The 13,151-nt window shown below is 34.7% G+C and overlaps 1 protein-coding gene across 1 annotated transcript in view; it reads left to right on the top strand.

Annotated features, from left to right (window-relative positions):
* bark (C-type lectin domain-containing protein bark beetle) overlaps positions 1 to 13,151 on the top strand; it is a 186,215-nt gene that overhangs the window by 69,640 nt on the left and 103,424 nt on the right. Inside the window, exons 2-3 of the mRNA XM_085814689.1 lie at positions 4,812 to 4,987; positions 7,095 to 7,285. Coding sequence (XP_085670815.1) covers positions 4,812 to 4,987; positions 7,095 to 7,285 — 367 coding nt within the window. The remainder of the gene's footprint in view (positions 1 to 4,811; positions 4,988 to 7,094; positions 7,286 to 13,151) is intronic.

Here is a 13,151-nt window from a genome sequence, read left to right as displayed (position 1 = left end):
AATATTAAAGTCCTGCATTATATTTAAAGAAATTAAATAATGAAGAATCTGCATGAATGTGTGTATGCTTCTCGCATTGTGAAAAACCAACGGTACCTACAGACATCAAATTTTGAATAACGTAGTCCTCCACTCGAATATGGGCATCCGGAAGCCTCAAATTTAGAATTTGGAGCCTGCTTTATTATCTGTTTCATATTCTGTAAAATTTTAACGAATTTTTGATTGACTTAATAAACTCAACGATTTCAAAGCGAGTAATAGCAACACTGTACGAATAAAAAAGCATTTTCATTTCCAGCGCGCGACAGTGTGTATCAAAAATTCTGAAGATATGCTCTTTTTAAATATTTTCTTATACTGCTGTTTAATTGAATTTTATGGTTTAAGTGGAAGAACATGATATTTGATAAATAAAGGTAACACACAAAACGTTAAAACAACGCCTCTCTGGGCGTAATATAAAATCTGAAAGCTTTCAGAATTTTTTTTTTGACAGTTAATTGAAAACATTAATACCTAAGACTTTGTGGGTGCCCATGAAAACAATAATCACTTTTTATGCACACAAGGATCTCATACATCATTTAATGAAATATCTCTCTTTTAAATTGTAATGCTTTTCCCCACCGTGTTTTGCAACTCAGGAAAAATTTTACGTTATTTATCTTATGCATTACGACTATACAAATGTAAAATCGCACCGAATTAGAAAATGGGGAAATTTTTTGCAATTGCGAGTTTGTAAGTTGAGCGAGCAGGCATAAAAAGGGAAATCGAGAAGTCTGAGCAAGCTAAGGCAAAAAAAAAAAAAAAAAATCTAAACTGAAAGAAAGAACTCAGTCAGTATTGTTTAGAAAGCATGGAGAGCAAAACTTCATTTCTCGTTATTAATAGCGCAACTTCATCTCACAAAGAGTTATTGTTCCGAATATTCGCCGTGTAATAAATACACCCAGAAACTATATCCAAGGAAAAAATATCAATTGCGTCTTTGATGCACTAACCGCGAACACTTATGGAAGGTTGTTTTATCTGTACAGTACTTAAACTGCTTCAATGGGAGGGGGACTTCTAGTAAATCACCGGAGAGTATTGTAAATTTCTATCTCCTGTTCCTAGAATTTCTTGGGTTTAATTTCCAGAACAAAAAGTATATTAACCCTAATGCAAGTAATCGGAAATTAGATTGATTTCCTTTAAATAATTATGAGATAGGCAGAATAACAATAAATTTAAATAAAAACAGAGTTTTTTTTATTAAGTGTCATAAAATAAAAATTAAAGTAAAAAATTGCAATCTAAGAACTTCAGTCAGCACCGATGAAGAAGTTACCATTAATTTTTTCAAAGAATTAAAAAACATTAACAAATGTGGAACATTACAAAAATTTTTTAAAAAATGATTCTGTAACGGTTACGTAACAATATGAAGTTAGAATAATTCTTTTGTTAATTACAGTAGCACTGATAATGCTCATAAAATTATCAATTGGATATAAATTACTTGTATTTTAATTTTCATACATTAAAAAAAAAACATATAAACATTTTAAAAAGCAAAATAAACATTTAAATTATTAAGGCGTACTTCTAAAACTTTTAAATGTATTAAAAAATCTCAATTTGTTAAAAAATAACAAATAGATAAATAAGGGCTATAAGATATTACGATTTGCAGAAACATAATAAGATTCCTGATTTACTAGTGTATGTGAGAGTTATGCAAAATTATAAGCAATACTTGGAAATGTTCGCAGATGTAGCAAAAGTGCAGGAGAATTCTTAGAAGTTGTATGGTTATTATTAATTAAATTATATAGTTATAATTATAATAGTTGTAATTTCAGTCTTTACTACGTATAACTACGTCTAGTATACGTCTTTGCTAAGTATTAAGAAACTACTCTTTTCCGTTTCCTCAACACAATGTAAATTAGTTAGATAATACTAGAAAGCACGGCAGTTATACGAAATGACCGCTGTTCTAGATATTATAAATTGTAATTAAAATGATTTGTGCAAAGGTGTCTGCTAATTCAAATGACCGCTGGTGGTGACTTATTGGTAGTCATAGCAAAGGCAAGTTTTACAGGAAATTGTATACGTCTCAATCGAAACGGCAACCCTATGCGTGGTAACTTCACCCCATTGACTACTACAGTTTCGCAAGCAACCAATAAACTATCGGCGACAAAGAGACACTTAAGCCGCATATAATAAAGATATTTATTTATTTCATTTTATTAGTTTTTAATCGTTGTAGGCACACATATATATATATATATATATGGGGTGAAATAACATCATATCCTCCGAAACGGCTGGCTCCCGGGCTTAGTGAAGCACACCGTTGGATTCCGCAGGTCCGTGGCACGCCATTTTGACCATTCGCGTCTTCGTGGAACTTTAATTAGCCGAGATATTCATTAAAAACTAATTTTCCCTACATTTTCCACTTTCTTTCTTGGGTTTTCCCTATTAGAGGGATTTGGCTACATGCCAAATTATTTTTTCTCGAATATCTAATGAACAACACCGAGTTGAAATTCGAGACGTGTATTCTCGTATTCCAAAATATTCTCCGAATCCATCGATACCATTCTCATTTTCGTACGACTTTAATCGGCCGAGAATTAATTAAAAACTGCAGAAACGTTAATTTCCGCGCTGATTTTTCCGAGTGGCAACAATAAACTATCGGCGACAAACACTTAAGCCGCTTATATATATAAAGATTTAAACTGAGGTTTTTGGATTGAGCGTGTTTCTGGTGTGCGTGAATACGCTACGTTTAGCTCCTGCCAGCTCTGATAAGTTGTAACTATTCGACTTTGCATTATTACTGCTGACAAGAGAATTTGATACGCTGGTTAGAATTACTGAGGAAGCTGAGATTAAAATTTAGTTGTGTACTCTTTGACTACTATTTTCGTTTAAATTGAAATTGACTATTTCTGTTTAGTTGCTTGACTATGAGCAGTGGTTGATTTTTTAGCACAAAAATGTGCATTTATATTTTAAGTTCTATTTAAATAAAAAGCGTTTACTTAAACCTTTACCTGACTCTGTAGTTACTTTCAGACATAGGGATAATTAACTTTACGTCTATTATGGCTTTGAAACTAAACAATTAAAACACGACTTCAAATCTTTAGAACAGCCATTTTCATTTTTTTTTAACGATGACAATGGTAAAGAAAAAACTGGTAACCAAGGTAACGCTTTGCGACTGCGCAGATAGTCTCGCAGACGATGTGCTCGTGTATAGCAGTACGAATAGCAAAATTTTAAACAGGGACTAATACACTTTTACCAGATCAAGGAATATATAATACACAGTTTCATTGATACTTTCCCATTAGAACGTCATTACAAAGCGTGAAAATTCACCACAACTGCCGTCACCAGTTTTATGTTTTAGCAAATTAAGATAACCCTACGAAGTTAAAATGTCAAAATGTTTATTTCCATTCATGAACAAATAAAAACATTTTTTACAAAGAAAACATATTGTTTGTTCAAAAGTAAGAGTTGCGATTCACGGAAAAAACCATCTACTTCAGTTTTTTTCTTCAGTAATTAAATAGTTTGCCTAGACAAAACTTTTATGAACTTCTCTTTCACGCTGTCACAATGGCACATTGATTCTGTAAATAATATTCAGAGCGTTAAAAGAAATTACAAACTAAGCTGAAATAATTTTTTTAATTCTCCGCCAGACGTAGAAATGACCTCCATTAGTATGTGATGGGCAGCCCAATACAATTTAGAAGCATTAAAAAAAGTAAAACAATTTTTACAGCATTAGCCTTTGCCGCGTCTTTAAATCCAGAAGTGTCCAGATGATCGCCGCAAATGTCGTCAATATCACATAATGGGCAAGATGAAGAGTCTGTTAAACCAAATCTGTGTAAGTGTTTCATGAGGTAGTCATGTCCAGTCATCTAAAGTTAGTGACAACGACAGGTCTCGATTGGTTGCAAGGAATAGGATTCTTCATTAGGGAATCCCAGACGTTTCCCTTCAGAGTCCCCATTCTTCTCTCGAAGAGGAGCTCCACATCTGACTCCAATGATTCTCATAGCATTGTGATAGAAAACAAAAGGATTTGGTTGAGGAATGACAGATCCACTCTTGGTCAGAGTGTAAGCGAAACCCGTGATTAGTTGAAAGAAGATAGTGCCGTAAGTTTTTAACTGCAAGTTACTAAAAGTATTTTAGCAGTAATTTTTTTTAACGGCAATTGAAAGAAGATAATACAGGAAGTTTTTAGCAGTGGTATGAAAAATATTTCATTGAAACACATATAAGGAATTTTTGAGTGTGATATTAATAACTGCTGTATTTAAATACAGCAACAGTGTATTTTATTTCGTGTGTTCGCTTGTGTTACCCCTATATTAATACAGTGACATTGCTTCCAAGATTGGCAGCAGCAATTCGCATGTGTGCGCTATTTGTCGGAAGTTTCCTTTCTGATAATAAAAATATTTAAACTAAATAAATAACTGTGCAAGAAAGCGTTTTCTGATGCCGCGTTTAGTGGAAAACTACCTTTTAATCAAAATGAAATGAAAAAGTACTAGGGTTCATCTGACCTGCGGTTCTAGTGCACGTCGAGAAAACTTATGACTAGTATACCTTAGATTAAGTAATTCCATTTTGCAAACTCTGATTGAAATTAACCACCTGTTTAAATAAATTTTCTGACATTTGTATGTTTGAGATGTTTTCGTGTCGCATCTGTGTTTCTGTGGTGTTCTTCTATTGCATATTTATATAAATTACTGTTATTATTATTATTTTAGGGTAAGAAAGGACAGGAAATTGTTTTCACCCGTCTCCCACAACGGCAAGTGTGGTCAGAACCAGAACCGTCCGGCTGGCCGGATGTCCGTCTCGTTGATGGAGATTCCATTCTGAAGGGTCGCCTCCAGTTGTTTTACAAGCAATCATGGCGATCTGTCTGCACTAACTCTAAAAAGTGAGTTCTTATTGTAGTTTTTATCAGCAATTTGTATGAAGTAGTATAGTCACATGCTTTTTATAAATTTTATTGTACAAACATTGCAAAGTTTGCTATGTTTGCCATTATTTGTCCCATTATGTGGAAAATGAATAACAGATAACAAATGTAGTTTTGTTAAGATGATTTGGTGCGCTGGTAAGTATAACAGAAAATAGGAAGTGCACTTAATAAGTTTAACAGTGTCGTGAAAATTACTTCAAACAGCGATCATAACGATCTTCAGAATTTGTGAGCACCCTTATGTGCGGTTTTAATATAATTAATTATTCATTCGAACAGCATAGCCATCACAAACAGCAGTAAAATTTCATTTGAATTATAATTCAAATCCTGCAATATAATAGGCTGAGAAGTCTGTTCCATTTTGCGAAATATCTTTAAAAAGTATCATATGAAAGCTTCGCTAAGATTTGATGGGTATTGAATAGATGACACATGGAAACATGCGATTTTTAATCATCAAAAAGTTTAATGTTGGTAGATTATTTGGATTTCTGACTTGTATGCGCGACTTAAGTAACAGGCATATTACACAGTATTCTGAGAGAAGGTTTGAAGTGGAATTACTCTATTTTAAGACAAAGAGATGGCATTTTTAATAATAGGATGAATACTGTTGCTTATCATGAATTACTACTGTTTTAATTACTGTCTTTTATCTCTGTAACTAAATATGAAACATAGTTTTTCAGCAAAATAACGCATCAATTTATTCAGATACTTCTAAAAAGCAATAGCTTCAAGACTTTTGTATACAAGCATTGCACTGTATAATAAGGTAATAGCTTTCCCTAATAAGTGCTGATTCAAATCTTGTTGAGAAGATAAGGAGCATATTGATAAAGAATTATAAAAAAGCGCTATGCTATGCTTCGTATTAAAACATTTATTACTGTGTTGTTACAAATTTAATGACCATTGAATAACCTCAGGTTTCTACTAATAGCAAAAAAAAGTAAGCTCTGAAGTTTATGCAATTTTTTTTCATTTCACATAACTACGTCACAAGTGGTTCATGTAGTTTAATTATTTGTTTCGTTAGATCAACATTAAACATTGAATGCTATCGATATCAAATCAATTGTGAAATTCACTCTGTTAAAGTTGCTGTAATATTACGTGTTTAAGGTGAGGATTTCTGGAGTGACTACTGTAGGAAACATTAGTAGGAAATATCAGCAGAGCCTTCGATAGAAGAACAACTAATAAGAGATTTACTTGTTGGGTTTCTAAAATTTCGTTTAGGAGATTGGAGGCTTCAAAATGAATCTAATGGCCATCGTCCTTCCATCACTGATTCGAATAAATTAAAAGATTTGTTTGAATCCAGATCCACAACAAATTACATGAAAGATCGTTAAAACATTAAATGTATATTTTCAACGCATAGCATCGCGGCATTTAGCAATAATAGAAAAAGGTAAGGAAACTTGAAGAGTTGATGCCTTACGAACTTATTGATGAAAATGAAAGCGATGTTTAGAATTGTAATTTTCTTTCTAAAGAAGAAGAAGGAACATTCCTGCAATGAGTTATGACTAGGGATGAGAAGTGGATATTCTACGACAACCGTACACATTCATGGCAGTGCTTGAGAATCAAACACTCTTCAGCAAGGACTCCCAAGACTCGCAGAAAAAGATGTTTATTGTATGGTAATTTTCTGTTGTCATTATGTAGTGGTGATGTCATTCACTATTCTTTCCTTTCATTACATGCATGAAACAATTAATGCAGCTCGATATTATGCAGATATGCGACAAATGCTTGGTAAATTGTATCATAAGAAACCAGCACTTGTGAGTAGACATGGAGTCCTATTCTTTCAGAATAACGCTAGACCATATAAGGCAGTGTCAATCATACAACAAATCAGTAATTTGGGGTACGAAATTGTGCCTCTCCGGACACTTTTCTGATTTTCACAACGATGGTAGTTGCCAAAAATTTGAGACCAAAGGTTGCTTACTGTTGTTGTAAACTGTAAAGTTAGTTCATTCTTCAAAATGAAACATTTGTTACAATGATTTCGTTAAAACGTTGTATTGTCTTTGTGTTCTAGCTGGACCGAAGAAACTCTACAGGTGACGTGTCGACAATTAGGATTCAGCGGTGGACGCATTCATCACTGGTACCCTCGCAACAACGATTCTAGTCAACTAATGTATGAAGATCCTCGATGTGCGGGAAATGAATCGTCCTTATTTCATTGCCCAAACTGGAATCTTAAGCAACTAGGCAGTGGCGTCTGTGGTAAGTGATAGTCCATTCCTTCTAATTTTACGCCAGTATTTGTTGAATTAAAATCCTGGACTAGAATAACCATTGGAAAATTGTAATTTTCTCTTAAAGATAATGCAGTAGTTATGTTTTCAGGGACTTTAAAGAACACTTTAAAAAGTCTAAAACATGCTTATGATCAATCACTGTCATTAAATTAGAAATTTTTATATCTTACAGTTGTTAAGTTGTTCTTTCACATATCATTATTTCTTTCAGTAATAAAAAGTTAAGATTACCATTTATTTTTAAATTTAGGTAAAAATCAATACTGTCTAGACTGGCATTCATTTCAGAAAATATTTCAATCAGCATTTTTCTAAAATGAACACCAAACATGGGTTGATTCCCTTTTTATTTTAATGATGATGCACTTATTTTGCATTTTTTAATTATACATGTGCTTTTGAATTAGTGATTATTGAGAAATATGAATTGCATGTTTCTAAGTAACGGAGAAAACGATAAGATATACACAGTAGTATCATGGCAGGTTCTGTCTTTGGGAAAAAAGTATTCTACGTACGTACGCAAGTGCTTTATAGATTTAAGTTTGTAGCGGAGAATGTGAACTTAACTTAAAAGAAGCTTTGGCACCGAGCCAATTAGTGATGCAATTTTATGCGCATATAAAATAATGAAATGAAAATTCAGTGGAAAATCAACAAGAGAATGAAGGAAATACGAGATTCTTTTTCGCATATTATGTAAATCTTCAGTGTTATGGAACCCAGTTTATTGATTCTAATAATATAAAATAATATATTATACTGTTTGAGAAAATAGGAGATTACATTTTTTAAGCTTGCAACTGCTAAGCATGTAATTACAAAATTTTTTATAAACTACAGGAGTAAGAAGTATTTCTAATTTTTTAAAATAAGTCTAGGTCTTTCCAAACTCCAAAATTTTTCTTTCCTGCACTTAAATGCATGCTTCAGGTGATACACAAAATTTTATTTTGCTTTACCTTCTTTCAACCCGAATGTTCTGCAAGAAGATTATTGGTTTCATCTTTGAATAGAATTTCAGGCATAGTCATTTCATCTATAAAGAAAGCAATAACAAGTTTCTCAGTACCAAAAAATTATATTCGTCTGATCAGCAATCGACCAGTGGATAGCTATGCTAAGTTCATATGATATTATTCAGATCTTCCAAATGAACATTTTTTCCATCATTTTATGCTAATGAACATGCTAAACTTCGCTTTTTCTCTCAGATTTAAAAAACTTTTGCCAAGTGCATGATTTTATTTTTCTTCAAAGAAAAATTGATAATTTTCTTCAAATAGGAGCATCTACAGATGACCTACTTGTTCTATAAACTCGCTTCCAAATGATATTTTAAAAACTTTCCTTACATAGAGCCTAATCTTTCAACACAGAGTTTAGAGTTGGGAATGATTAGGCTGTAGGTATATACTGTTTATTGCGTAACTAACTAGCTTGCTTTCGAAGCTTTGCGAACTAAGCAAATTTCAAGTTATATCCATTCCCCTCAGATTAGAAAATTGTTTTAACGGGGATTTAATTACCTTGTTAAATGAATACATAACTACTCAAGGAAATAATAACACTGTTTGCAAAACATACAAACAATTAATTGCTTAGTAACTTTAATTTTTAACTCTATATATAATATTTTGGTAACTGTACCGTTTTTTGATCATACGAATTCTAATTCACAGTGAGTTGGTCCACAATGATACGAAGGATTTGATGCTGTATTATGCCCAGTCATTTTCTGTGCTTTTAAAAGCCAAGTGAAAGGCATAAGAAAACCAAGTTTGTTTCCGGTGGTTGGAAAGCGTTAACGCAAAGAGAAGAGCCCATACTTAGAAGAATACGTATAAATGGTTACTAACTGAAGCACCCATCAGCTTCACCTTCTTTAGATCGACTCTCCAAATATGTTATAATGCTTTCAACTCTTATTCAGAAACGTTAGATGTGAGTTCCTTATTTTGTATCCTCTAAGCATATGTCAAACAAGTATTGAGATTCCGATATATAAAATTATTTTCGTTTCGAACAGGGCAAAGGAGTCCCCTTATTTTAGTGAATTTTTTTGCAGTCATATAAGTATTTAAGCTATCAAGGGAGTAAAAATGCAGTGGAAGGATAGAAAAATCGCGTTTTCTTAACAAATGACTGGTCATTCATGCTGTTTGAAGTAACGTTTCACTGCGGTAAAAAATAAGCTTATTCAATTCATTCTGATGTAGAGCTTTTTCATTTCAATTGTCTTTAACCACTGAAATTGTTTGTGATGAATTTCAGCTGGGATTTGTTTTGAAAGGGCACAGCTGAGCCGCATCATATTTCACCAAAAAGTTAATAATTTCCCATTTTCCTTCTTGATTTCTTGCTGTATGGTTTATCATAATGTCTTTAATCACTACCGCTCAGGCAGTATAGTGTTAGCGACGCTGATTACCTACGAATGGGGCCGGATCACGGAGAAGGCATGAATATTTGCAAAGGTATAGTGTCTGCGCGGCAAAGGGTTCTCAAAACACACGACGAGCCGAACGTCCTCTGGAGAGGTTTGTGGCAGAAGGAAGAGGGGTGGGAGACCCCCGGACTGCCCTCCGGGGTATTTTTCCTCAAAACTGGGGTGGACATGCACAGTTAGTGGGACGGGAGTGTGCCTGTATCACCAACAGTAAAATTCTGGTGTCCCACCGACTGTTATCTGTACCTGTCTTTAGTCACTTAAATTGCCTATTGTTAATTTCAACTGTGATTTTTTTCGAAATTTTATAAGGCATGCATAAGATATAACATAGCATAACATTAGTGGCGCTTCCTTCTTATGAAAAGAAGGAAAAGAGCTTAGGCAATGTTGCCCATTGCTCTTTCCAACATTTGACCATTTAAGTCAAAGATTTTAAATGGTAATTCCCGTGAAAGGTAAATAATAAATAAGCAGATAAGATCCCAAACTGACACTAAATATATAGTATCATCAAAAGATCCCATCTCTAAATTCAGGGTGTCGGTTAACTCGTTAAAACTTCCCAATTGGATGAAGAGCCGATTCAATCCGTCCCAAACCACGAAACGCAAACTCTTGACCAAACAAGGGTGCATAAAGAAGTGACCAAATAAGGCATGCATAATCGAAATCATATTTCGCCAAACACTTCGGAATTTTTTATTTTGTCTCTTGGCTGTGCAATTTATCATTAAGATACTAATAGTAACTTTTGGCATTGTTATGAAAAAAATTCATTTTCTTCGCCTTGATAGCAAGATTAGAAAATGGCTTTAATAACTGAGAGGAATACTATTATATGTAACTATTTGGCCGTTGCTGGCAACTAGCTTTAGGTAAGTCGTATGGAACCCTTTTTCCCATCGTTAAAATCATTCATAGTTTTTTCAAATGGCAACGGAAATTCACATGGTAGGATTGATAATGAGCTTCTTTTTAAACTTTTCAGATTCTCACTGCAAGTTATTTAATTTCCATACCATTTTAGCGATATATATTTTAGACTTTTTTTTTTTTTTTTTTTTTGCTGTACTTGAGTCAGACATACCAAGAAAATTGTAAAATATGATGCATGACAAATACATTATTTTGTTTCTTCATTATACAGCTCTGAAAAAGTTCTGTATTACGTAATGGCTGCCATCACATAATGTATTAAGTAATATTAAGTAATGGCTGCTATCACATAAACGAAGATAAGTGAAGCGCATGAAGTTATCAGAAAACTAGTAAAGCATATTTTAATATGAATTTTTAGAAAAGAATGGAACTTTTATTATTTATTATTTTAAAATAACTGTGTAGATAAGACAAGAGAACACAGTAACTCATTTTGTTTTTTACCTGAATGAAACTGAAATAGAAAGGCATCTCAGAATTAGTTTGAAGAGCAAATTTCTCTCTCTGAAGATTTTTACGAGGATTGGGGGAAAAGTTCAGTTTGACGCTATGCTTTGCATAGGTGAGGCATTATGGGTAGGAAGGATCAAAGGACTTAATTACGTAAAATTGCTAGAAAGTAAGATTCCTCGAAAAACTGCTTTCGACAGAGTGTTTTTTTTTTTTTTTTTTTTTTTTTTCGGTTTTGTTGACCTTTCTCAAAGAGATTTAACTTAAATACGAGCTGGCGCACCTGGGTCCGAACGGTCGCTGAACACTGGAAGTCGCTGAACACTGGTAGTTCGGTCCGAGGTTCAAATCCCGCGAACGGGCTTGGCTGCATGGTCGTTTTTATGGTGTAACGTGTATACGAGCCAGTTTCCCTTAGAAAGTTCTCCCTTCTCTTAGGCAGTTAGCCCTCGAGTGCTTTGCCATAGTCAAATAAACAAAACCAGCTTAAATGCGAGCTAGTTTACTTTCGACTGTGACATTTCTTCCGACAAGTGAATAATAGATACTGGGCCACCTAATTATTTACCTACACTCATGTCCATAAATTAAGGATAATTCGGAGTCACGCGGAAATCGAACTCTAAAATAAATATATCACCTGTAAAATCACTACACACATCTTCAAGTATCATATGAGAATTTCAGGAAGTAACCAGATGACACCGATGGTACGTCACAATGACGAGAGTGTAAGAGAGTGATATATAAGGAATACAGGCAAAGAAGTAAAATTATTCGCAAGCGCTTTATAAGCATTTCAGTGCAATAACCGAATAGTTATGACACAAATGACGCATTTGGATGATTTTTTACGTGGTAGAATTATCGGCCGTCTGGAACGTGGGCGTACCCAACTGGAAGTATCATACGAACTTGGAATTGCCCAGAGTGTCATCTCCAGGCTTTGGCAATGATTCCAAGATGATGGTAATGTGAGTAGACGTTACAGCACAGGTCCTTCCAGAGTTACAAAGCCGAATGAGGACCGGTATTTGGCAGTTACTGCCAAAAGAAACAGGCGGAGCACAGCCTCAGACCTGTCTCGTCAGCTCTCTTCAGCCACTGTTACGACAATTTCAAGGCAGACCGTGTACAGACGCTTAGGGCAGGTTGGTCTATATGCTCGTAGACCTGTCAGATGCGTTCCACTTACTGCAACTCACTGTCGCCTGCGGTTAGCCTGGAGTAGAGAGCATGCATTGTGGACACCGCAACAGTGGGCTTGTGTGATGTTTCCCGACGAGTCCAGGTTTAGCTTGCAGTCTGATTCTAGCCGGACTTTCATATGGAGAGCTCCAGGTACCCGTTACCACCAAGAAAACATCAGTGAACGACACCGTTACGGTGGTGCAGGAGGGTTCGTTTGGGGTGGAATTATTCTGGGTTCCAGAAATGACCTGCATGTTCAAATTGGAACCATGAGAAGCCAAATCTATCGGGACGTCATTCTGGAACAACATGTACGTTTGTTTCGGGGCGCCATGAGCGCACAATTTGTGTTTATGGATGATAACGCCCGTCCTCACCGTGCAAACATCGTAAGCGAATGCCTTCAATCGGAGGATATCACCCGTATGGACTCGCCAGCATTCTCACCGGACTTGAATCCAGTAGAGAACGTGTGGGATATGCTTGGCCGACGAGTTGTAGCCCGACAACCTCCTCCTACATGTCTACCGGAACTTCGGAGAGCATTGCTTTTTGAGTGGTGTAATATCTCCCAAGATCAGATCGATAATTTGATACTCAGCATGCCTAGGCGTTGTGCGGACTGTATTGCATCGTCTGGGAGACATACAATGTATTAACAATCATACCAACCATGTAATATTAGTGTTTTGTAAATAGGTTTTTTTTGGAATTTGCTCCAGGGAGAAAAAACCGCTAATTTTTTTAATAATTATCAAACATATAACATCGTTTTTTGCTCTTTACCTTTTGTTTAATA

The sequence above is a fragment of the Stegodyphus dumicola genome, chromosome 4 (assembly GCF_044657685.1).
Source record: "Stegodyphus dumicola isolate Sdum_Otavi_A_Nest chromosome 4, ASM4465768v1".
Lineage (NCBI taxonomy): Eukaryota > Metazoa > Arthropoda > Arachnida > Araneae > Eresidae > Stegodyphus > Stegodyphus dumicola.
This window is presented reverse-complemented; position numbering and strand designations above follow the sequence as displayed.